General features: G+C 38.8%; 2 protein-coding genes across 2 annotated transcripts; both read left to right on the top strand.

Annotated features, from left to right (window-relative positions):
* Positions 1–1,221: 1,221 nt before the first annotated feature.
* On the top strand, positions 1,222–2,781 carry LOC112570302. The gene is made up of 2 exons (XM_025248685.1): positions 1,222–1,838; positions 2,493–2,781. The coding sequence occupies exons 1-2, from the start codon at positions 1,222–1,224 to the stop codon at positions 2,779–2,781; spliced, it is 906 nt and encodes a 301-aa protein (XP_025104470.1).
* Positions 2,782–5,964: 3,183 nt separating this feature from the next.
* LOC112570300 lies at positions 5,965–7,312 on the top strand. Its single transcript, XM_025248684.1, has one exon. The coding sequence runs from the start codon at positions 6,356–6,358 to the stop codon at positions 7,310–7,312; it is 957 nt and encodes a 318-aa protein (XP_025104469.1). The 5' UTR covers positions 5,965–6,355.
* Positions 7,313–27,903: the final 20,591 nt, after the last annotated feature.

Genomic DNA, 27,903 nt, shown 5'->3' with positions numbered 1-27,903 from the left:
TGTATTTCATTGTACCTTGTAAAATACAGTTGTCATGCAATTCGATTTTATGGTTTGAAGTCTGATTCAGAATGTAAAAATGGAACAAACGATTTTAAGTTTCAAGAATTAGTGGCGCGCCCACACGCACCCCCAAATTCCCCTGTAAATATTATATATTTAAATAAACCAGAAGCAGATTACAAAAAAAGTAGACTGCAACTGATCAGCTGACATTTCAGAATTAATGAAGATATGTCATAAGGTTCGAAGTCAGCGTGGTTTACATAACTGTTTTCGTTTTATTAAAACCAGAATTATGATCGCCAAAAAGAAAAACACACTTGGAGTTAAACGCCTTACTAATAATAATAAAGCTAATTTTGTTGGCGAATATTTGAGTAACTTCCTGCCTTAAAATATTGTTTGAAATCATTTTCTAAAACGTGATATGTCATTTAGAAGTAGACCAAGCATGTAAGCATTTATTTCTTCTCCATTAACCTGTTGTTCACATAATTAATGAATTTAAAAAAAAAAAACCAAAGTACTAAATTTCAAACAATTTTTATATAAAGTATTCGCTTATATTGACTGCAAATTCCAGAGAATTCCAGGCAGTCGTGAAGTCTGTTAGTGGGATAGTAACCGTAGCCCCGTAACCTTTAGGTACGTGGGTAGAGAAGTGTTAGACTTTTCTCGGGGTCACCTGTCAGTGAGGGCAGCGCTCATCTCGTCTTCTCTTCCTTGCTTACCATCATTAACCCTCCACCCAGTCCGCTACCCTCTGTCGACAGCGGGTAGAGTAGAGGGAAGTTTGCTGGGCCACCCACACACCAGTGCATCTCTGTATTCAGACTCCTGAGCTCTGACCTTTCACCTTCCTCTCATCGGGATGATCGCGCATCCTAAAGCTTTGTCTGTGTCGATATGGAAGCGAGCGTGGTGTACCAAGCCTCCCTCTTAGTGTGGAAAATTGGTTTACCTATCATTCTGACTTCTGGAACTTTCGGAAACATCATGATCCTTCTGACCCAACAACGAATAGCTAATACATCGGGCTCTAGTCTCGCCATCTACTTCACCTGTCTGGCCATTTCCGACCTCGCGGGCTTATGGTGTGATCCCGTATTTTGGTTTCTTTACTCGTGTAATATTTTTCTTAATATTAAAAGCATACTTAAAATTAGAACTTTCCTAGCTTATATAACGGGACATATTTCGCCGGCTATCTTGGTGACCATGACCTTTCAACGTGCTGTCTCCATTTTGTGGCCTCTTCGAGTTGGTGTCTACTGTAACAAAACTTTGGCGCGTGTACTAGTAACCAGCATCTGTATCTTTTTTGTCCTCGTGAACGCTCACATTTTGTATGGACACACCATCGACCAGATCGTCAACGTCACCAACGCCACCTCTACCAACTTCTACATCTACGTCACCGACGACTACGCAACGTTCTTCGAGTCCACCTTTGCCTGGGTGGACACCTGCTTCGCCTCGCTCCTACCTTTCTCGTTGCTGTTGGCGGCCAACATCGTGTTGGTCCGAAGACTAAGATCCTCTTTGAAGAACACCGAACAGAAGCTGACATTCGGTTCTGCATCACAGAGTCACGTTCGCCAGAAGAAGACGTCGTCCGTGACGGTGACGCTTGTCGCCGTGTCAGTGACGTTCATCGTCCTGACGCTCCCCCTGTCGGTGTATGTGACGTACTTCAAGACGTTCTCTCGAGGGTCAGACGAGAGCGTGGACATTGCTGCTGCCAACGAGCTGACCTTAGCCATAGCTTTCATGATGTACTTTTGCAGCAAAACTGTTAATTTTTACTTGTACTGTTTGACTGGTCAGAAGTACAGGTCAGTGTTTGTCAACGTCATCTGCCAGCGGAAATAATTGTTTACATTACTGCATTCAATTTACATACTCATAAATTACTACAAAGCATTATTTCAAACAGGACATATCTAACCTGAAAATGATAGCAAAGACAAACAAAGCTGGCTTCTTCATGAAAATTGGCCCCACTAAAATGGGTTGCCTTCCCTCCAATTAAAGAAGCAGGGTAATGTCAGGCAATATTATATTTTTTACATAACCACGCATCAGGTACATTTAAATAAGAGTGGTGTCTTTTATAAGGAAAACGAAACTGCAAAAGAAGCTTGATAAGCATAATAACGCGTGGGAGGGAATATCAGTGGTCTCATGATTTTTGCGAACGAGCAGACATATGCCTGAAGTCAAGGTTAGAGGTCAGTATGTTTGTTGTAGCTGTTAGCAATTTCGTCCACTGATTGAGTTATCAAAAACTATCGATATGGTTAGATCGGATGTCTTAATCATGAAACTATTTTATTCAGTGACTTTTCTTGCTTTAACGTATTATTTGATCTCTTGCATTTGCAAACTTTGATTTTCTCTTAAACTTCACATATAAACCATGATCTTTCATTGTACGCTGTAATAAAACGTTAGCTCATTTACTAATAATCAACATCTGTACCTTTTAGTCCCCGTGAACGCTCACATTTTGTATGGACACACTATCATCCAGAACACAAACGTGACCACCGTCACACCTACAACCACGACTATGCAACATTCTTCGAATCGACCATTCACATGGGTGGACGCCTTCTTAGCATCCATAGTACCTTTCTCGTTGCTGTTGGCAACCGTCTGAAGAGTGAGGGCTCTTTGAAGCAGATGGAACAGACATTTGGTTACGCGCCTCGGATTCAACGCTCGCCAAAAGAAGATGTCTTCCACGACGGTGACGGTTGGCCAAAGCTTTCGTGATGTATTTTTGTAACAAAACTGTTAACTTTTATTTCTACTGTCTAACCTGCAGAAAAAAACAGTGTTTGTTAATGGCATGTGCCAAGGGAAATAATTGTTTGGATTACTGCATCCAATTTGTATGAATCTTAATATAGTGGAGTTGCATCAAAAATCTGTCACTTAATTTTCCAAAATAAAAAAACATCATACATAAATTAAATATAAATAAATTTATACAAAACATAAATAACTTTCAAAACAGGAAATATCTAACCTGTAAGGATAGCGTATTCAAACGAAAAGCAGCCTCTCCACCATAGAAGTGAAACATGTAAATGACAGTAAGATGTGCAACAATTATTTTTACAAAAAGCAGCCTTCAGCTTTAAAACCCTCAGCTGACCTCATACTCTCCTCCACACTTTGATTTCTTCTTAAACTTCATTTAAAATTAAAAATAAACGGAATATGCACACGTACAGCAGCTGCTTCTCAATCTCCTTGTTTTATACACAATTAGGGAAATGTCAAACAATTTATAATAAGGTCTAATATTTGAGAACCTAAGTAAAAACCTAAGTAACAAACCTTCATCAAAAACCTGATGTAGTCGCAACATCCTTACACGGCTGAACAAATGCAATCAACAGTTTGACGGAGACTCAGGATCGCAAATATAATTAGGACCTCAGTGCATCCCAAGCACTAAAAGGTCAGCAAGAGGTCATATTTATAAGTGTATTATGACTGAAATTAAAAAATAAGTTAAAGATGTTGTCTACTGATTGTTCCGCTGAAGTATCACTTACTAAAGTAATATCGTGGTCACTACATGAAACGCATGAAAGAGAAACACGTGAGACTAATATGAGAAAGCGCGAGAAACAGAAAAAAGTTTATCAAACATCTTCTTTCAGGTGTAAAGGTTACTATAGGATAATGTGTTTTAGAACTATTCTACCTCTTCTAGAGAGGATTAATTTTTTTCTACTGATTGGGTAAAGGTCAGAGTGATATATTATGACCAAGTATCTTCCTTTCTCAAGATTGCCACGCGCAAAGGTCAACTTCGTGACCCCGTTTGTTTATGAGTAAGGTCTAATTAACATATGTTTCCAACTCTGCCCTTCGTCACACTGTGTGTATTGCTCACTGTGTGTCTGAGGATTTAGTGTACTAGGTGGCGTGAGCTAGTCCCACATAGCATAACTATTACAACCCAAGTATATATCTTGTAAATATTATTCAGGGCATTTAAATGTTTGACTGAATTCTTACAGGATTTAGGACTCATCGTTTGACAATGACATTCATAGAACACTAACAACCAGCGGAGAGCAACTTTGATAACTAATTATGAGATATTACAGCTTTATCAACATAAATTTATGATACTTAATCAGTACACTCAGATTATTGCATATGTAAAGTATGTAAATTAGTGACTCGTTCAGTGCTCCGCTGTCAGTGTAAATGATCGCAGCAAGTGATATCAGAATAAACAATTTGACTGCCTCTCTCAGTGCTTAATTACTGACACTAATTGTATTTTGAAATAAAGAGACTATTGTAAATTAGCTTTTGTCCTTCAAGGCATGTTTTTCGTTGATTATGGTATATAGAGCCAATAAAATGCTTTCTGAAATATGTAAATAAAAAAATGCTTAAAGTATAATTGCATTAATGAAGCTCGTTCCCTTTCGTTGCATTTATTTCTACGTGACTCAACAGTTGTCCCAACAACCCTGAGTACACCCATCGTCGTGGGGAAAAGTTTACCGACCTGTTGTTGGAAAGTCCCGCGCTTCCGGGGCGCGGAATTCTTTTTCCCACCTGAAATAGGGGGGTGGCTGTTTCCGCCCCTTCCCTATTTCAGGTGGGAAAAAGAATTCCGCTTCCGGTACAAGTCGGGAGAAAATTCGCCGCCTTGAATCTTGTGGATTGTGAGGTGAAAACCCTCGCGGGCCACATCAAAGAGGTGCTCTTAGCCTCAGTTGACGATGTTCTTGCGCGCTCTACAATGAAGATGAATCTATGTGTCACGAAGAAAGGTCTCCATCAGCATATATATATACACATACTTTCTTGTAAATAAAATCATTTTCTTGATTTCTCGAATTCTAGAATACATACTGACAAGTGTTAGGGTGGCGTTTCTACTTTTCTTGTTTTCTCGATCGAGACAATCAGTTGAGAGTATCAGAGAGCACACATATATTAACAGTTTTTCACATGTAAATAACATATACATATTCAGCATACCACTTATACACCAGGTTGAGTGGTTACAGTTTCTTCTTTTTTGTCTTTCAGGGTATAGGTCACTCACCTTGCTGACCTTTTGCTTTCTCCTCGCTCTTGCGCTACGTCCAGCACCACTCGCTGAATATTAACTCCACGTCAGCTACTACAAAGTAAAAACATTTGTTCTAAAGAAGTCGTCTGGAGGTTCTATACTAATATTACCTAAGACTATCACTAGCTAGTTTTATCATTCCTAACACTGTCTACTTTACTTACCCTAGACAAACCAGGACAGTATAAAAAGGCAATGCCCTTTGTCGTCCGCAGACTGTAACTTGGACGCACGGCCATCCAATGGCTTGTCTTCCTAGCTTAGAGCATAATGTATAAAGTACTAAATATTGAGACTAAAAGCATGATAGTTGTATATTCGTGAAAATAAACTTGCTGTGTGCACTAGCGAAAAGTCGAGGTTCACCAATCTCTCCTAAATTTCATTCTGATTTCATATTTGATTGCAAGACTCCGTCAATATTTAAATCACAGAAAAGACCGAACGCCATCTTCAAAGGTCCCCAAAGTAATTTACGAGGCTAAAAAAATAAATAAATAAACAAAAAACAAACAAGGAACGCATTGGAATTCTTCTTAATTACGAGTTCGTCCCCAAATACTTTGACAAATTTGATATATTGACAAGGACCGTTTGTAATCAGTACTATACCTGCTCGTGTCCAATTAAAATACCTGCTAATTTTAAAGTCAGTATCTGGATGTTTACCGTCAGCCAGCAGGAAGGAAATCACGGGATGTCTGTTAGACATAAGTGCTTGCGTTCGCCTCTTATCAAAATCTTTATTTGCTGAAGCAATTCTTGTAGAGGGAAGTTGGAGGTGGGTAGAGATGGAGAGAATGTTAAAAAATATTACCTAAAAGTACTAAAAGATTTGTATAAAATAGGTTTTAAATTAAAATATCTGCTTCGAGTGTGTGGTTAAAATGATAATGATTATTTTAATATAAAAACTAAATAAGTTTAATGCGGAAGACATAATTTAACTGGAAGAACGATGTTTACTTACTTAACAAGCAGCACAATTGATATTTAGGGCCGATAACACTTGTTTGCTTATATCTATCAAGCAAATAAGTATTTGTTTGAACTGTTTCCAGAATAAAACTGTTGAGAGAGAGAGAGAGCGGTGAAAGGCAGCCGACCAACAAAGTATATTCGTGTTACAATGTCGTCTATGGAAATCCAGCTCACAGTCATAAAATGAACAAAGAAATATTTTTTCCTCAAAGCAGGATTTAGTTTAAATTCTCATGCTGTGTCACTAATTACAACATGAGTTCACCGAAGCTTCACTTAGCTTCATTGTTAATCTGGAGGATCGGAGTTCCTGTGACCATGGTTTCGGGAACATTCGGAAATATCATGATTGTACTAATCCAGCGCAGACTGACTGATGGGTCAGGGTCTGGACTGTCCGTCTACTTCCTGGCTCTGGCTTTATCCGATCTGGTAGCTTTGTGGTGTGATCCCATATTCTGGTTTCTCAACAGCTTCGATATTTTTCTGTATTCTAATTGGCTGTGCAAAGCGCGGGTATTCTTGGCTTACTTCAATGCTCACTTCTCGGCAGCCATTTTAGTGACCATGACCTTTCAACGGGCAGCGTCCATTCTGTGGCCTCTCAAGGCCAACGTCCACTGCAACGAAAAGTTTGCCAGGTCAGCGATGTCGACACTCTTTGTTTTATTTGTTGTTTTGAACTCTCACATTCTGTACGGCCATACCGTCCACCCGAGCCCTGGCAACGGCACGGCTGAGTGCTTCTTCAGCTACGTCAGCAACGACTACGAGATGTTCTTCGACGATGACTACGGCTGGGTGGACACACTCTTCTCATCCTTACTACCCTTCTGTCTTCTGGCCGCGGCCAACTGCGTGCTAGTCTGGAAGGTGAGCCAATCCTTGATTCAAGCAAAGCGGCGGTTAATTTCCGAGCACTCGCTTCATCTTCGCAGTCGTCAGAAGAAATCGTCGTCGATGACGGTCACCCTCATCGCCGTTTCTATCGCTTTCGTTGTCTTCACTCTTCCGTCTGCAGTATATGTAAACTATGCCAAGCAGTTTTCTCACGGACAGGACAGTGATGAGGACATAGCTGCGGCTAACGAACTGATGCTGTCTCTCAGCTTTGTGATGCTTTTCTGTAACAAAGCCGTGAATTTCTATGTCTACTGCCTGACAGGCAGCAAGTACCGGGCAGAGTTTGCCAGAATGTTCTGCCAGAGATAGGTGGTGTTGCATGGTAAAAAGCTCTATTCTGACATTAGCTGAAATCTGCATACATTACAGTCACACACTTACAAACTCACGACAGAGAAACTTTCATATCGTAGCAACCAACAACACATTAATGAAGGGATTAGATAATATAAACAATGTAAAGTCGTTACATGATGGTTAACGCGAAAGACAAAATTACAATGGAGGTACGAATATAAAAGTAAAGCAACTTGAAAGAAAATCTTGTCCGCCGATTAGGCTTTTCGCCTCATGCCTCATCCCCACCTCATAAAACATTGCAAATCTTTTACAAAAACAATAAACCGCACAGGTAGAAAACAAAGTGTTTCAGAAGTCTTGATGAAATCGTAGAACTAGAAAACAAAGAGTCAGGTCAAAGTACCACATAAAGGTCAAGGGTTAAGACATATGTCAGAAAACACAACTGTAAAGACTATTACTAAAAATCATAATACTCAGGAATCGCTGGCGCTTGCTTATTTTTATTGTCGATTTAATTTCCATGAAAATACATTTACAGTCTCTTCTAATATAAATTTTTTTTACTTTGTTTAAATATTTCGCTTTTAAGAGAACATTCTTGCAAATCAAGAAAGGTTTTCAGATACTTTTATTAGAGATTCTACCACCTACATCCTTTTCAGCAGCTGCACTGCCATTGCCACCTACTCCATCGTCCTTATCGTCAGCTTCATTGTATTCTCGTCATGATAAACAAATTGTTTAAACACCTCTTCCAGCATTATCTGGGACATATGAAATGTTTCTATTTATAGACTCACTAAATTCTTATGACAGGGTATTTTCACACTTCACTGACTTCATCCGTCCCTCGATGCACGTGCGTGACGATTTCGGTTAGCTTTGTTGGAAAGGGTGAACAATGTAGAACTTTTGGTCCTGATTGTGTGTTTTTTCTGCTGATTGATAAGAAACTGTAATAAAAGAGGCAGCAGTCGGAGTTCTGCTACTTCTCTCCAGGGCCCTTCTCTACAACCAGATGAACAGATGAACTCAACCGATCTTTTAATTTCGGTTTTCACAAACAGCATGGTTTCACCGTGATGAAGTTTGAAAGAGTCGTGATATGATCAGGCACCTTCAAAATATTCCACTTATGTGATGAACATGTTGATCAACACCTGTTTATGTTTTTTTAAAGTAAGTTATAAGCCGAGCAAGTCTTTTAAGGGAATATTTGTTATTCAAGTCGTAAGCAGCTATCGAAATGGGGTCTCGTGAAGTCTCGGGTATACAAAGGTTGAGGTTACATCTGTTACATACTATAGTGTACTTACTATCGTTAACAGTATTTTTCTTCTCAGGATCACACACCCGTGCTTTCAAATGAAGTACAAAATGTACCTATAACCATTCTTGCTAAGTCAAGCTACATCGTTCTGTTAAAGTTAAAATATCAGTACGAAACTATATATAATTAAACAATCACGAATAAAATTACTAGCATTTTATAATCAAGTCTTTATTAAAATAGCACTTTTCTCAGGTTACTTTTATTCTTAAACTCACTTTTAAAATGATTCATGAGAAGTGGACGTCCACAGAGAGGTCACAATTTTGCCCGTTTCATCAGTACCAGATCCTGATAGGAACGATTTGAAGGTGTACACTTTAATTTTCTCAGATAAAAACTAATATTAGTAAATAAAAACTACCCGTTCTCGATATACATACCTACAAACATTACCGTGCACAGATTGGAGTAAAAGACTGATATCAGAAAAATAAATGGACACCTTTATATTGTCAAGGGTACAACCAATGGCAGAACTGAGACCATATGTTAATTAAACACATCCGTTGACATTTTTGATGTCAAACCGAGCTGTACTATAACAAGACAGTTTCTAGCAACTAAATACACTACAATATTCACTATATTTGTTTTCAAAGCAATAATTATATAGTATTATATAAACAAATTATGATTTTTTTAACGTAAAAAGTATTAAATCTTTAGCAACATAAACACCATGCATCAACACCAAATAGTTCTAAGTTCTAAGACTCACTCTTACACCATGTCCCACAAAATGGAGGTCTTGGTTCAGATCTCGTGTCAGGACACTCTCTGTAGGTGACACCTGTTTGTCAGGCAGGCCGACGGAGGTTTTCTCCGGGTACTTTGGTCCCCTACCCCCACTCTCTCTCTCCCCTTTCAAAAATGCGAAATCGTCTCTAGATGGAAGCACTATTCCGCCAAAACAGCCAACCAACCAATGAGTAGTTTGAGCGGTCTAGAGACAAACTCGTGAGTTTTAGAGATAAGAAAGGTTCGACGGGGTTATTGTTTTGTTAGCATCACCTCTCCCCCCTGGTGCTCCAGTCCGCCCCTGTTGGAGACTCGTGAAAATAGAAGAACTGCTCAGCATCTGAGTTCACTCGTGTGTTCATCAACAACCACACAGGGAGTTATTTTTGTAGATTCTGTTAAAATACTTATTTATATAATATTTTTATTACGTGATGATATGATATGTATATGTACTTGGCACGAACTAAAGAGTGATCGCGTGGAAGCTGGTGAAGGAAACGGCGGTTTGAATAAAGGATACATTACGAAAAAATGCAATCAATAAAGATTTCTTTGTTGAATAAAAGGAGGAGAATTTGTTGTTTGTTGTTGTCGAAAATAGATATGAATGACATTAGGAGATTTGCTGGAATCCCACCCCAGAGCCAAAGCTTATAACGCGGGTATTTATTGGGTGGTGGACTTGTCCTACACACGGAGTATTTCCTACTGTGGGTGGCACTGCCACCGGCTCCTTCACTCCGTCCTGGTAGGAACACCCGTTGGTCCGCGACTGTTTATTCGTCCAGATGGAACTAAGCTTATCTCTCAGCTAACCTCCATATCTGGGGGCCATTCTATCCGCCACCTGCACACAAACTGGGGTCGCTCACCCCGCTACCGGACTGAGGAAAGCCGAGTCCCACAATAATCATTGTTTAAAATTATTAAAGATGAATGTTTCTGAGGTGTTGTACGCACTCCTCCTCCTCTTCCTACTCCTCCTCACCATCATCATCCACCATCCATCCATAATCCATCCATCACCCATGTATCATCCATGATCATCATTATCCATCCATCATCATCATCCATCATCAACAATCATTATCGTCCTCGTCGTTTTTATTATTTCTTTGTTGGGCTCAGTATTTCCACTTTGTGTAATAAAAATATTGCTTAGATAATACACCAACTGATCAATTTATTTATCCATTTACATGCAGGCTAGCCAGCCAGATAAATCATCTCCAAACTCACCGATTTTCGAGTTTATTAAACCCATTAATGGCGACATGAGAGCAGGTTATCACGTGCAACGGAAAATGCGAAAGACAGTGCTGTGGTGTATGTAAGGATGTAAGACTTGTGCTACTTAAAATAACTACAGGACCAGTAGTAGATGTCTGTAAGTAACCTTTCTGTCATCAGACTTTGAGAAACATGTTTGTTTGACAGTCGAAATCACTCAGGAGAAGCGTAAATATTTGTGAAGAAAGTCTAGTCTAACTGATTACTTAGAATTTTCTAGTATTAAGGAGTTTGTAAAAAATGTATAATAATTTATACAGTAAACTTTAAATAGGGAAAACATCTTTGTGTGAATCTTTTTGGTTTGTTTCACGTTTTTATTAATTTTTTTCCTTGTGGTTTTCGACGAATATACTGCTTTAACTTCTAGATGTAAACAACACAACAGGACTGCATCTTCTCTTGTCTGACTACAATATTTTCCTCCCTATAAAAGAAATTGAAATTGTCGACAACAAAGCAAATTCAAGTAATTTCCTGATTTCTGAGGGATATGATTACATAGTTTATATTATTATCGAAAGAATACGGCAGATTTGCTATGTTCAGAAACGATGAAAAGAATTCTTTAATGATTAACGATGACGATGAGACAAATTCCTTTAGAGCGATTTCCCCCGACAGCAGTTCCTTGAAATGAGATGGAGGTTAAAGAACAAAGATCTGTGCGACTTTAGTTATAAATATTTTTTTAGTCCAGATTCTTCCCAATCTCTGGTCTTTAACACTTAAACATTTAAAATAAAAATAAAATTGACATAACCGATCAAAGTGTTCATCAAATTTGACTGACCACTGTCATGATGGACTGTTGAAGTCTTTGAGGAATATCCAGGTTTCTGTCTCTGGAATGTCCGATGGTAACACAAGCATCTGCCTCCTCTGGAAGTTCTGTGGAGTTCTATTGACAATCTCACTACACGGTGCGTGTGATGCTTTGCCACCCTTGCATCTTAACTACAAGTAAAGCGAGTAGGTCAAAGCTTCAGTCTCTCTATTTCTTTTTTTTTAATCGCTAGTTGTGTACTCGGAATATAATTGATATTGAGCAATGGAAAATAACAGTGTAGTAGCTTCATGCGAAGCACACATCGATGGCGCACGGGAACAAAGAAAGTCGATGAATCCTCATTGTTAACAATGTTGTGGGGTCACAAGTTCACAGAGGTAGTCATCGACAGCCGAGGGACACACAGGGATGAATCTTGACCCATTGTCCCCGAGACAATATATTACAGCACAGTTACATGCCTTGAGTGGCATTCTTTACCGAACACATTGTCGACTATGTTTGAGAAATTAATTTTAAAAAATACCATAAGTTCTTTTGTCAAGTAAACGGATGCCATCGACAAACGAAGACGCTCGGTCCCTTACAACTCTTCAAATGAGTAGTGTTAGGGAGACTTTTGGAAATGACATGCTTACACAAGAAAATGGACACATGAACTTCTTTGATGTGAGTGGTGCAGTTGCGGTTCTAGTTCTGCAAATGGCAGCTGCACGGAAGACATGCGCATGAAGACTGCATCAACTGGGTACAGTGTATCCTAGATATTCACATGCACCCAACACTCAAATTCATTCTGACATTTGCACGTTGTTTCCTTCAATACATAAACTACACCTGTCTCTTATACATCTTATTTATATGATATTAAATTTATATTACAGTTAAAACAGGTATGCTGGCTTCCCAAAGTAAACAACAAAAATCTCTCTCTCTCTCACACACACACACACGAGCTCTTTTACTCACAAACCAAATAACGAGGGCCAATATTTTAATATCACGGAGGCGGGATGATCCTATCCATTTAAGGGTTGACCAATGGTCACTCATCAATTAGTTGAGTAGGACAAATCCAACTAACCAATGCACGGTAGATAAAAGCAAATGATACACGTGGTTCGCTCTCGTTTTACCTACAAACTTCCCAGAGACAAAGATGTAGCGAGGGCAGAAACGTTGAGGACAGTTGAAAGGTGAGCAGAGGGAGGACTTCAGCTTCTTAAAGAAAGATTTCAGAATGTAGATGTATGGTTCGAGACTAGAAGTTTGTGTTTAATTGTTGTTGTAACATTAATTAAGCAGTGTTATAGATTTTGAATTATTGTCAGTGTCATTCATCTACTGATGTCTTCTCATCTTTGTCCAAGTGCCCTCTGGCCTATGTAACAAATCGACGGCCTGGTGTCTCTCCAAACCGCCACTTACTTCAGCGAATAGAATAAGAATAAGAATCGACAAAAATTGTCAAGAGTAGGGAGTGACTTTTGTTAGTATTTATCTTATGATATTATCTCATTAAGTTTTGGCGAGTTGGGGAAATATTCACAAGTCATCAATTAGTCTATGAGATCTGTATGTATATAAGGCTATTGCTAACTGAAACTGTTAATTTCAAGCTTTGAACATCAGCAGTTTTAGAGAATGGACAGCCTTTCATTGTCTACTGAAGCATCTGTTTGAACTAAACCGTGTTGTTTGGCAGTAAAGATAATTTATTGTAAAGGACTTTTACAACAAGTATCAAGTTCAATTTTTCCTTCAATTTTGTTCTGTTTGATTTGCTTTTTTGAAACTGTAAAGCCTACATTCAAGGATTATATTTTATACGGAAGTAAACAAGGTTACTATTCTGATTTACTCTGGTTAAGACATCAGAATATGACAATTATGGATTGTCGATTGTAATAGAGAAAAAATATTTCTTACCTTCTTTTTGGTGCTTTTTGTGTGTAAAAAAAACCTCGCGAGAATTGCTAGTGTTAATCTATTTCTAATGACGATGTAGTGATAACATGTGAAATAAGGTAAGTTTTTAGTAGCCAGTCTACCACAAAGTTATTTAGAAGCTGAGGGCAAGATGGGTGTCACATGGGCGCCAATGAAACCTCAGGATATAGCCAGGGTTGGGCCAATATTGAATCAATCTTGGGCCAAGACGGGCAATGCATTGCGAGATACGACCAGGATTTAGCTAATTTTGGGCCAACCCCGGGGCAATATTTTAACCAAGGAAACACTAATACTGGCATAAATGAATCGCCAGTGTTGCGCCAATGTTGGTGTGTGCTGGGGAATGGCTCATCCACACAAAAGCAGTTGCTCCTCCTGGTGGAGGAGAGTTCTGTGTCGACCAAGACTAGAGTGGGGAGACAAGCCAGAATCCCACACACAAACACACACCGTATAAACTTTTAACATTATTGTCCCTCTTTTCATTAGGACGATCGTCAACACATCTACCTTTACCCTGAAGTTGACCTCTTGACCTACGAACCCGCAACCGCAAACACTAAGACTTTGTCACACCCTCGAGCTATGTGAAACATTCTCAAGTGTCTTAACATCCTTGCTATCATTTTAAAAATATTTGCTCTATAATATTGCTTCGGTTGTTTATATTACAAATCGTTTATGCTGAAGTTAAGTGGAGTTAGGACTGCGAGGAGAGCGCAATGATGGCATCATGGAAGATATCTTACTACCTCAGCTACTACTGCTACTGCACAGCTGTTGTTGTTGATGATGGTGGTAATAATGAAACTGTCTAGGTGACACTAAAGAAGTCCTCAATGATGATGATAAAACACATATTATTTCTGGAAGAAAGAATAATATTAATAAAAACTAAGGAGTTTAATTGAAAGATAATACTGTGCAATATTCTCAGTGGAGAAATATGTTAGCAGTTACATTTGCCTGATTTCTATACTTACCATTGTGACAGTTAAGCCATAGAGTAGAAAGCGAAATCTCTTGAAATATGTAATAATCGTTTGTCCTTTAAATCTTTGTATCAATTTGTCTTACTTGCTTATACCAGTAAAGCATTGACCCACAACCTCACCCACAGTAAGTGTTAACCTTTGTATTGTGTACTCGCTGTGCTCTCAATGCAGCAACGACCAAAAAGAAAACAAAAACCAGTAATGGTCTTTCCAAAAATACAACAGGTCTGTCAGCTTTCTGTTTTAACAGAAACATCGCAGACAAGAGGCTCTGGATGGAATCACACTCGATATCTCACATGAGTTAGTGTGAGTAGCAACATGACCAGAATTTAACACAAGACCAGTTTTTAAGAACTGCAGTAGAAGTCTTTTGGCACAGACGATCGTTTTAAAAGTTTTTATGCTTCAAGTTCAGTGATATTAGGACTCTCAAAGGGTTTACTTACTTTACAAAACCTTTCCAAAGGTAATTCGCGAGTCGCGTGCCGGGTTGGGCCACGTGACACATCAAGACACTTAAGGTCCATTGTCCAAGGAACATCAGAGGGGAGGACACCAAGGTGGACAGAGGAAAACGTGGAGGACTCGACTGGTTTCCCTTGTAGCATTTGCTCGTGCTATATCTTGAAATATTCATTGGTCGTCTGTTCTCCAAATTGTTAAGAGTAAATATTCAGCGTAGAAAGCGAAAACTATTGAGACCTTTATTTGTCGTTTATCATTGGATTTTCATTGAAGTTTGTTACAGTTGTTTTTAATTACTAGTAAAGCAGACAGGTTATAAGACCGCCTAGTCTAGAGATTTCATTCACGGCAAATGTGTATGTGTGCGTGCGTGTTATTCTTTAAGCCATCACCATAAATGGATATATTTTCCCTACAAAACATGTTAAGAATGTAAGAACATTTGCTTGGGACAGCGGCTCTGTTTCATTACTTACAATTTTAAAATAAGAGGCATACAAGGTCTTGAAATACTCGCAAAATAAATCATAGTGAGTTAACGTTTGGTCCATTCCGAGAATTAATAAATGAGGTAACAAGAAGATGTGTTAGTCCCATATCCTATTGGACAAACAGCAATATCTACCTATGATGATCAGATTCAGAGTGAGAGAGAATGCATAAAAGTCATAAAACTTGATTGGAGGACAGTATACATTAATTTTTGTCAGTGCTTCAAGTCGTTCAAAAGCCACGATGTCTGAACATATCAGTTCTGGATAGAAGACGAGCTCAATATTCCGTAAATTAAAAATATAAATATTGATGCAGTATCATTACAGGAGTTAATAAATGCTGATAAGTCACTATTAAAACTCGATGGAAAGTTATGAGCAGTTAACAGAACATGTTTTGTCTTTGAGAGTGACCAGCTTACTTTTCTGAATACGAAAAAGGAACTCGAGAGGACATCGTTTGCTCCAGAATTTTCTCATGTTCTTTGCAGAACAACTTGGCAAACTCTGTCCTGTACTTCTTTCCCGTTAGACAATAGATGTAAAAGTTGACTGATTTATTACATAAGTAACAGAAATATGTCACCGCCAGAGTTAACTCGTTGGCTGCAGCAATGGAGCTGTCGCTGCCTGCTCCCTGTGAGAACAACTTCATATACGTCATGTACAGCGACAACGGCAGAGTCAAAAAGACGAAAGTGATGGAAACAGCGATGAGAGTAACTGTTATGGACGAAGACTTCTTTTGACGAGTTTGTAACTGTGAGCAGTTGCCGGCAGTGAGTTTCTGCTGAGTCTGTCGAAGAGACGAGCTGACTTTCCGGATCAGAACACTGTTGGCTATGAGCAGAAGACTAAAGGGTAGAATGGAGCAGAAGATCATGTCTATCCACCCGTATACAGTCGTAAAGAACTCTTCGTATTCTTCACTGATGTAGCTCAGGAAAGTTTCAGATGTCCCGTTGCCAACTTTGTTTTGGAGCGTGTGTCCAAACAACAGATGAGAATTTAACAGAATGAAAAATGTAAACAAAGCAACCATCACAGCTTGTGCGAACTTTCTGGTACAGTAAACACCGATCTGAAGAGGCCACAGAATAGAAGCAGCTCGTTGAAGAGTCATGACTACCAAAATGGCGGCTGACGCATGCGCGCAGGTGTACGCTACGAACACTCGCGTTTTATAAAGTCCATCGAAGTCCACGAAATAATTGAATGTTTGGAAAAACCAGATGATGGGATCACACCACAAGGTTGTGAGGTCAGAAACAGCCAAACAGGTGAAGAATACAGATAAACTTGACCCCTTGACATCAGTTAGTTTGCTTTGGATCACGAGGATCATGAGGTTCCCGAAAGTTCCGAGAAGCAGAGTTAAGGGAACTCCGATTCTCCAGATGTACATGGAGGCTTGGTGAAGTTTCAACGGATCAATCACACCATCCAGTGTAAGTGTCTCGTTCCAAGACATTTCAGAGACACTCAGATTGGTGCTCCCTGCTCATTTAAATCATGCTCTGTTTATAAATCGAATTCTGAATAATTTATGTCTATTTCTCCTGATATTTCTTATATATTTTTAAATGTTAGGTATGGACTCCATTTTATTTTCTTTTGGAGCTTTTTGTATTCAGTGCTCTTGCTAAACATAGCTCTACAGGGGAACTTAGTATTAGTAAATGGTCTTTTCTTCAATGTGCTGTCTAAATACTCGCTGGAACATTTTTCTTAGAATTTTTTTTTATTGAAGCAATATTCTAACCTTTAAAATTATGTACACTCCATCGGATTATATCGGAGTTTAAACATAATTATCTGCCTATTTCTCTTGTGAATATTTACAGACAACCGGTTTCAAGAAATAATCCAAAACGAAAAGAGGAAATAGATCAGCTGAAAAACAAAAATGTCGAAATTTCTCCCCTAATTTGAAAACCACGCCTTTAAAGAAAGATGTTTAAAAAAATAATAATTTTCACTCGAACTTTAAGGTAATGACATAAAATTTATAGAAATAATTATTTTTAAAACGCAAAGATGATCTTAAAAATTACAAATTGAAAAAAGAAATAATGTTATTTTGTAAATTAGTTATGACATTTATCGATGGTAAGGGGTTTGTCTTACATACACATTTCTTTCTGGCGAAAATGAATATAAAAAAAAAACGTCGGCGGCCATTTCTCGAGAAAAGAATTTTTCATTGACTTTTATTCACCCTTAACATTTCTAACAAAGACAAATTTACATCAATTTTCGTAAAAAGAAATTTTTATTGATTTCATTCTTTCCTAATTTCTCGTCTTTTTTAATAAGCTTTGTAAATTCCGCACGTTGATCTTTTACTTGATGCGATGTAAAAATACTTATCATGTTTTAGAAGTATTATATAAATATCTATTTCAACACACACAGTCTATAAAATATTCATTAATAAGGACATAAGCAAACTCAGTGGCTATGCCGTTCTACCACTTCCACGAGTTTCCAAGTTTGCAAAAAGTATGCAAATATGAGTTGATGCAGGAGTTGACAACATCCGGGCTCAGACACCTGTGTAGACCACGTGACGACATCTGGTAGCCAAGATGAGAGATGGCAGCTTGCGCCGGTTGAAGTCCACTTTGGAGATATGCAAAAACCTCCTTAGTGTTTGGAAGGACTGGACGGACAACCTAGCAAGAAGATAAACTTTCGCCTGATGGACGACATACCCAGGGTACCTCTCGTCTGGACGATACCATCCACGATGCCTGGTCGATGAGTGTTCCTGCCAGAGGTTTCCAATCTTTAGCCATTGTATATGTTCGGCAGTGCTGAGCCTATAAGAATTTTATCGGCGACAATAACAAACCACGTAATTTCCTGATTAATGACTATTATATAGGTTCATGCTGAGATCGAAAAAAATATCGCAATTGTTTTGTTATGCTCAGAAAAGATTAATAAAATTTTGAACGATTACGATGTGACAAAGCAAGTGCTGTATAGCCATTTCCCAGACAACAGCTCCTTGAAAAGACGAAAGGTTAACGATCAAAGATTTGTGTGACTTCACCTACAAATATTTCTATAGCCTGGGTTCCTGTCAAACACTCAAGTTTGTCTGTGACAGTCCATTTAACAATTTTTAGTAAAAATGAGATCAAAGGGCGATGCTTTCTTACCATTGCATCTTAACTAGAAGTAAAAACTAAAGCGAATAGGTAAAACTTTTCAGTTTCCCTACTTTTTTAAATCGCTAGTGGTATACTCGGAATATAATTGACATTGAGCAATGGAAAATAACAGTGTACCAGCATCCCGGGTAGCTCACATCGATGGCGCACGGGAACAAAGAAAGTCGATGAAATCTCATTGTTAACAATGTTGTGGGGTCACAAGTTCACAGAGGTAGTCATCGACAGCCGAGGGACACACAGGGAGGAATCTTGACCCATTGTCCCCGAGACAATATGTTACAGCACAGTTACATGCTTAAGTAGATGAGCGAAGAAGTCGTGTGGGTGTACAGATGGGACCTCGGAGAAGTACGGAGGACCAGTGCCACAAACGGCGGAGTAAGTCAAAAGTGGAGGATTCTCCCGAATGTTACTAAGAGGCTTTACTTCGATTGACATAGAAGTAGTGTGGTCCTGGAGTGCATCTTGCATGATTTTTCTGCAGACAGATGTTGAACAGCACTGGGGAGAGTGGTCATCCCTGGCTTACAGTCACTGTCGTGCTTACACCCACCTGGATGCTGGAGAGTACTCCGCTCCTGTAACCTTTGTAGAGTGCCTTGATGGTGCCTACCAGATCTTCAACGTCGAACGACCGGAGCACATTCCTTAGTCCCTGATGTCACACAATATTGAATACCTTCTTATGGTACAGATATGATAGAGAAGTGCCCACTACACTCTTTTCTTATTCGGGCAGGAAATTTCAAATACTGGACCCAGAGAAAGATAACATTTTTATATCAGTTAAAATAAACAGACAAAATTTAACGCATCTAATCTGCTGCTGTAATAACTAACTTCGTCGTTCACTCCTTCTTCTTCTTCGTCGTTCACTATAACTAACTTTAAAGCAAAAATTCTTCCGTTCGTTATTCAGTTTCAGCATGCATGTGACCGGCACAGAAATTTCCAACCCAAGTAAACATTTTCACGTGCAATCACATACAAATGTTGTTTTGTGATATCTTCATATTGACGGACTCGACATTCTTCATGAAACATCTTGTTTTTTCACTTGCTTTATTTGTTAAAGAATATTCTTCTAAGCAGATTTGGTAAGTACTTCAAGATAGTGACACAAATAATTAAAGAGTTTTTCAAGCCCCTTATTAATATTTAATTATTATTAGGTTGCTGGTCAAGAAAATAAAGCCCATTGAGTTGAAATACAGTCAAACAATAAATGGAATAATTAAAATGAAAGTAGACAAGGAATCGCCTTCAAAAAGACTAGATAAAGGTTATTAGTAAAGTTGTCTTTCAGACTCGTTTCCAAACAGACGTCAACATTAAAAACATCCACTTCGAGATTGAGAAAACAGAAAAGATCACAACATCTGGCGAAATCTTGTGTCCTTTGTTTAGTCACTGAAGACTAGAAGAAGACTAGAACACAAACCAACGAATAACTACATAAACTCATTAAAAGTATATTCCTCTAAAGTAAATTTTGACAAAGACTTAAATCATTTGCCGATGGACTCAACTACAGTCGTGAATGTCATTGCAAGTCTGGAAAATCGAAGCTTCCATCGCTGTAGTAAGTTCGGGAACGATCGGGAACATGATCTTACTTATGTGGAATGGTCACGTGGTATGGATCGGTCGGTTGTAACTACTGAGTTTGTGTATTGAATCTCTAAAACCTTCATCATGCATTAAATATTTTTATTAAATAAAATGAAGTAAAACACAAAAGTGTGTGTGTGTGTGTGTGTGTGTGTGTGTGTGTGTGTGTGTGTGTGTGTGTGTGTGTGTGTGTGTGTGTGTGTGTGTGTGTGTGTGTGTGTGTGTGTGTGTGTGCATGCGCGAGTCCGTACGTGGGTAAAATGAATGCAAAATGTATGGCATTTTTTAAAAAAGCGTATTATAAAAAAATTCGCAAAAATTTGTAAAATAATTTCCGATCTAATGATAGTATTGTTTACACAAATAATTTACTTACTCGCATATCTTTTTAACAAATCATATTTGCGATTGCGACACGAAACACACACACACACACACACACACACACATGCGCGTGTAGGCGTGTAAATGGTGCATAATAGTAACGGCTTCATATTGACGGATTCTGCTTACATTTTCATGTAGCACACGATATTGTTTTTTCTAAAATGTCTTTCTTTGCTTAAGACACACAGCATTACAAATAAAAATAATAAATCAGAATAAATTTCACTTCCGAATAATATTAGTAATAATACATTACGGGTACAGATTTTAACTGTCTATAAACATGGGGGTGGTACAACTGTCGACTAAATATTTGTGAAAGAATCTCCAGCACAGAGGTTGCATACAGCCGCTTACAGAAAAGGTCAGAAGTCTTTAGCAAAAATTGTTTCTTGGAAATTCGTTTCCTTCGGGATGAATTCATCCTGCAGATGCCAGGACCATAGACTTCGTCTGCTCGAAAATTTCATTCACTTTGCCTGTTCACATACCAACAAACGCCTGTATAAAATTTCTGACACTGTTCCATCGAAAGTAAAATCACTTCTGACAAAGACCTTAGTCATTTGATTATGGATTCGACTACATTACATGCAGCTTCATTGCTGGTGTGGAAGATCAGAATTCCAATCACTGTGCTTTCTGGAACCTTCGGGAACATCATGATCTTACTCATCGAGTACCGACTGGTCAGGAGCTCGGGCTCCTCTCTCTCCGTATATTTCGTCTGTCTGGCATTACTGGACCTAACTTCTTCTTGGTTTATTAAAATTTTCTTTTTCTTAAACGCCTTTAAAATTTTCCTCAACTATGAATTGTTATGTAAGGCTCAAGTGTTTTTAGCTTATTCAATAGGACACATGACAGCAGCCCTGATAGTGGCCATGACCTTTCACCGGGTCGCAGCAGTCCTGTGGCCTCTGAGACTAAACAACGACAAGACTGCCGGAGCAGTAGTTGGCGCCATCTTAGCTTTTTTTCTCCTTCTCAACTGCCACATTCTGTACGGACACACATCTCCCACCAACGCCGACAACGACACCACCATTTGCTTTCTAACCTTCGTCAGCGACGAGTACGCAACGTTTTTCAGCGACGTGTACGGGTGGGTGGACACCGCCTTCTCCTCCCTGTTGCCATTCTGTCTTCTGTTGGCTGCCAACTGTGTGCTAGTGTGGAAAGTGAGAGCATCGCTGAGAGAGGCGAAAGACAAACTGACCAACAGCTTCTCATCTCTACATACTCGCAGAAAACAGTCTTCTTCGATGACAGTGACTCTCATCGCTGTTTCCATCGCGTTTTTCGTCTTGACCCTTCCTCTCGCGGTTTATTGTATTTATGCCAGAAGGTTATCTCAAGGATCAAACCCTCAGTTTGACTCTGCAGCAGTAGGCTCCCTTATTCACGCAGTGACGTCTGTAATGTACTTCTGCAACAACAGCATCAACTTCTACGTGCTTTGTCTGACGGGCAATAAATACCGCTCACAATTCGCCAAGATATTTTGCTAGTTTTTAAATATGATCAAGCTTTTATGGTTGGGTCTATTGTTTCACCTCAGCAGATGACTTCAGACTTCATGTAAAACTATTTGAAAACAAGCTTCCAACGGTCGCGTTACTGTTTTTCACGTCGCTTCTGTTGTCAACTATTAGAACTGTTTACATTTTAAGTTCTGTCTCTTTGACGCATTTGGCGATGGGAAGCGATAAACATGCATGTTATGTATTTCGTTACTGTAGTATAAATTACAAATATTTTCTAAATATTGATACCCATTGATATTTTTTTCACGTGACTTTGACATTATTCTAAGTGCTTTCTGTAGGCCAGTTGTGTCCCTTGACTGACGGTCTTGTCGGGAGGAAGTTTAACGAGTGGAGCAGCTGCTGAAGATCACATGTCTGATGTCACCTAATTATTAACCTTTAATACTTGCGGTATAATTTAAAAGAAAATAAAAATTTGAAAGGGAGTTAGAAGAGACAGAAAACGAGTGATGAGAGGGGCAGACAATTAATAGCTGATGGACAGTCAGCACGTCCCAGAGAATGCCACGAAGACTGATTGATTGAAGGTTGATTGATAGAGGCCTTCAAACATTGACATTCTCACCTGCCACTTGAAAAGCAAAAGAAAATTCCCCTCCTATAGTGAAGAGTTCTGTTGCACGCAAGTAGTATTTGTAACAGTGAGTGTGGCTCAGTTCAGCAAAACAGCTGATTTTGTAATACAGCCCTACATATTTGAACTTTATTTAGAACCTTCGAAAATATTATTAATAAAAAGATTCAAACCAAATTCGCTTGACAGACTTGTAAGTGAATCTTCTCCATATCAGACTTGCCTGAACTGTATAAGTAACTGGATAACAATTAATTTTGAAATGTTTTGAGCGAATTCTTGAGTACGATGTTTGAACGAAGTTCGCATGGTACATTTAAACCAAAGATGTACATTACAAGTTCCAGTCTGAACAAAGCAGAATGTGTATAATTATACAAATCTCTGAACACAGTTAATCCACTGGCGTTTGTTACCATCATCCTTAGGATTTCCTGAATGAGTACAAACTCCATCTGAGTATCGAAGATAACATTCATCAACATCATGTGTTTGTTTACTAAGAATTGCATTTTTTTTCTCTTGGAATTCTGTTTATGCAGACGACGCTATTTTTAGAAATGCTACCCTTTCGTCACTTTCTGTTTTCTCGACAAATTTAGGTGTGACTAAGAGAAAAACATTTATGTAATATTTCTCGTGCCTCCTCGTCATAAAATACCACTGGAATATGTTTTTGTGATACTTTAGACTCGATTTCGAGCGATTTTACCTGCACGTTCGTGTTGTTCTGTAAGCAAATCAATAAATAAAGTAATTGTCCCTCAATAATTATATTTTAGAACCTTTAATATGATTTATTATTGTTCTTTAACCGCACGGTTCATCGTCTGCTGTTCCATACGATTCTACGCACTCGCCCACCACACGAGCCTTACAATTAAAGGAAATGCTTGTCGGTGCATTCATGAGTTTGCCTTCAAGTGAATAAAATTAAAGGAGGTGGATGATGTTTCACAAAACACACGACGACTGTCTTCTCACCTGTAAAAGGCAACAACTCACCAGCCAGGCCTGTCCTTGCTTCTACACAACGGTAGTTGACTCCTGACCTTGCACGACAAACCCTTTACCCCCGTCTTTTCCAGTGTACATCAGACGACAGTTCCACGAGCTCCGTTCTCTTCAATAACCAAGTGGTTAGCTCTTGCCCACGATGGTGGGTGTAGCCAGGAATTACCTCTCCGTGCTGTTCAGCATCTACCTTAAGAGAATCATGCACGATAAACTCCAGGACCATCACACCTCCATGTCAATCAGGGGAGGGGGAAGAGGTCACTCAATAACCTTTGCTGACGACATCGACTTCATTTTGAGCAGTAAAAGTGAGTTGTAGACCCTCGCCGACAAATTCCCACCCAGTGAGAGTGCTTATGGGAGGGACAGGTCATGGTAAACACCATCGGGTGTAGCAAGGGAATCCGAATAAACGGGGTATACTCATCCGGATCTCCTAAAGGGAGCAAACGACAAACAACTTGGTAAGCAGCCTCTTCCCATGTCGGATAGGTCCCCATGAGTCTCTGTTTGCTACCATCTAGCAACAAAAACTGGTGGTTCGGTCATGTCCTCCCTTGTCAAACACGGTCCTCCAAGATTTCGTTGAAGGTGGTCGAGTCCGTGGCAAAGAGAAGTAAAAGCTGAGGGACTAACGGTAAGGAGTGGACAGGCTGTTAACTGGAGCATCTTTTCTTTTAGAGGAAAGACCTGCTCTGCTGATGCAATTTCACCTCTGCTACACTTCATAATGTCTCCCTTACGACGGGATGAAATAAAATGAATGAAATTGTGGTTCGTGGATGAAAGCAGACTGACTGATTTTCCTTCTACGACTCCTTTAAGTTAGGATACAACTTTGATTTGAGTAAATCTGAATAGAAAGGTTCCTCTACTCTGTTAACAAACTACTTTCCTAATAAAATTCAAGAGTCTACTTTCATGAAGTCTCCTCACTTTTCAAGACCCCCACCCCAGCGTGGAACAGCTCGTTATTTCTCTTGAAACTTTTAAGTGGCCAGATGTAGGAAATAGTTAGTATTTTTAAATACAATTGTTCCCTCGCTTCATAATGATCAATGAGACCGTTTACCTTGTAAATAGCAAGTATTCTAACAACTCTAATCATTATTTACCTTTTGCAGTTGTTTGGAAGTTATATAGGTATACATGTTGTATGGGTAGCTAAAAATACGAACTCTATAGCAAGAATAAATAAAGGTGTAACAGAAAAATCAACCTGTGTTAAAGATGTCAGCCAGACATGTGACATGGTGCACTCAATAAAACGGTGGACTAAGTTTTTTGTAACTCACCTGCACTATTGAATTAAAAAAATATTGTAAGCAGCAGAAAAGCAGTGAACTACTTAATGACAAAGAAATTATGGAGACAAACACAATTTTCAAAATGTAGACCTTCACAAGAAATATAATTATATATCAGTCAATAATTCCCGCAGACAAAAAAATAAAAATATACAATATATAATTTAATACAACACACACATGTACCTATAGATATATAATATAGATATATATTCTATATTGTGTGTTTATATACAGATATACACGCAAACCCCTGGTCTGTATATATATTACTTTTTAACATACCCCTGATATGTGTACATTTTTTTAAAGAACGAAAATATAAGTATTTTGCGTTTCAAAACCACTTCAAGCATTGATATCAAAGCTTACAATGCTAGATAAGTGCAGTTAGTTTTCCAGTGCTATTTCTCTAATTAAAAATTTAAAAATGTCAGTATAATAGGTGTGCGCTCTATAAAAATAAATACTATTTAAAGTAGGGGTATATTAGAGACATTATTTTCGGACTGTTCAATAGCAAGACCGAGCAGCTTATGCTAATTAAATTTATTTTCCACGTAGCGTAAGGTGTTATCAGTGAAACTGAAAGTTTCGGGCTAAACAGTTTGAGAAAAAAAGAATTAAGTGAAGTTATTTAAGTAGTTTGTTTCGCATGTAAACTTTAAACTTTGAGTGCTGGAGATTAAAAAGCTTCACATGAAAAATCATGTAGACTTATTTTACAGTGACCATGAATACTTCTGACACTGTCTGGAATTACACAAATCTTGAGGAAGCCTCAGACCTGATCTGGAAAATTGGAATTCCAATCACAGTCATTTTTGGAACTTTCGGAAACATCATGGTGTTGGTGATCCAGCACAGGTTAACATACACCTCAGACCCCAGTCTGTCCTTGTACTTCAGCTGTCTGGCCGTCTCAGACCTCATCGCCTTATGGTGTGATCCTTTGTTCTGGTTCCTTCGTACCTTCCGTGTGCTGCTTAGTTTCGACGAGTTATGTAAGATGCGAGTGTTTCTGGGCTACTTAACTGGACATTCATCACCAATGATTCTGGTGACCATGACTTTTCAAAGAGCTGCATCCATTCTTTTCCCTCTGAAAGTCAGTCTTTATTGTAACAAAACGTTTGGACGTGCAATGGTGAGCGCCATCTTCATATTTTTTATTTTATTGAACTCTCACATTTTATATGGGCACTCCCTCTCTAGCAACACTACAAACAAAACAGCAGTTTGTTTTTTCAGTTTCGTAAATAAAGAATACGAAACTTTTTTCAGGGACACGTATGGCTGGATATCCACAGGTGCTACGTCCCTTCTCCCTTTCTGTCTGCTGGTAGCAGCTAACAGTGTTCTGGTCTGGAAACTGAGAATTTCTCTGAAAGAAACGAAGCAAACCATGTCTCTAGGTGTCTCCTCCCAATTTCATTCTCGTCAAAAGCAGTCTGTGTGGCTGACTTTAACACTCATCGCCACATCTGCTACATTTATTGTGCTAACTCTTCCTTTGTCCATTCTCACGATCTATGCCAACAGTTTTTCGCTAGAAGGACAGGATGATAGTAACAAAAGCGCTGCAGTCAATGAATTATTGCTCTCAATTAATTGCATTCTTTACTATGGTAACAGTGCCATTAATTTCTATGTGTACTGTCTGACTGGAAGTAAATACAGATCGGAAGCTGCGAAGATTCTCTGCCGCCAGAAAGTTGCCAAGTCTGACATAGTGGGAACATAATTCAATGACTGTAAGACAAAAGCCAACAACAATCCCTCATTGCGCGGTGACAATGGATGAAAGTATTGCTTTCATTATTTTTGCCTTTGCGTAACTGTTTTCACAACTTTGTTTACCTATATCAGAATTATTAATTCCACCGAATAGTGGAAAATTTTGTTTATTGTATCAGCGATAATGTTTCATGCAACGTAAGACATGAGACCATGCCATTCTCCTCCCTGTTAATGCTAGTATGGGGATCGACTCTAATTATACTTTAGTAAGCAATGAAGCAAATGGTAAAGACACAGCAATAGTGATTATACTGAAGTGTGGGTACTTTCCAAGAGTAAAGAAGGCACTGAACATTTTAATTGTACGAACTGTTTGTCCCAAAACAGTGCTTTTGTTTGTAAGAATAAGACAACCGAAGAAGAAGATTCTAATTCAAAGGATAAAAGCAAGCCAAACGGTAAGTTAGACTTAAATTATAGATACTGAATTACATTCTGAATCATGGCCGGTCAGAAGTTCAGGTCGCAAAAATATCCCTTCTTTACAATCGCGAATAAAACACAGCTGAAGAAGGCCGCCATGTTTTCGGACTCTTTCGCAAAAGAAAACAAACTCGTGACGTAGACAGACCCACTAGACAACAAACAATCTTGTCAACCAATACTGGAGGAATGTCAACAAATTTTCGGCAAATCCCTTGAACAAGAAAAGTGTTGACTGATGTTGCAATAGTGTGAGCAGTATTTCAGATTTGGACACGAGACCTTCATTTGAAACTTGCAGTCTGCGAGAAGAACGGAAAGCTTGCAATCTGTGGACAGACATGGATTACGAGAAATGGAAACCTGGCTTGTTTAGGTATTGTCCTTCCTTTAAAAGCAGTATGCTTGAGGAGTAATGGCTTTATTTGTGTGCGAGGGTCTGTACAAAGTCCAATCGGTCTGAACAGAAGTCTCGCCGAAGGAATTTCTTTTAGTTTTGCAATAACATCCTTCTATCTTTCCCACACAGAGATCATTCATCCCCATAACTCCTTCCACAACGATTTTCAGTAGCTATTATCTTCATTTATTCCTCAGTTCTTTTAACTTTTCATCACTGCACGATCACCAGGGAGCCAGAGTTTGGACTCCCACTCAGGAGATTAACAGTCAGCTCTCAGTG

Source organism: Pomacea canaliculata, linkage group LG8 (genome assembly GCF_003073045.1).
Source record: "Pomacea canaliculata isolate SZHN2017 linkage group LG8, ASM307304v1, whole genome shotgun sequence".
Classification (NCBI taxonomy): domain Eukaryota; kingdom Metazoa; phylum Mollusca; class Gastropoda; order Architaenioglossa; family Ampullariidae; genus Pomacea; species Pomacea canaliculata.
Note: the sequence above shows the minus strand (reverse complement) of the source record. Positions and strands in the feature narration are given on the sequence as shown.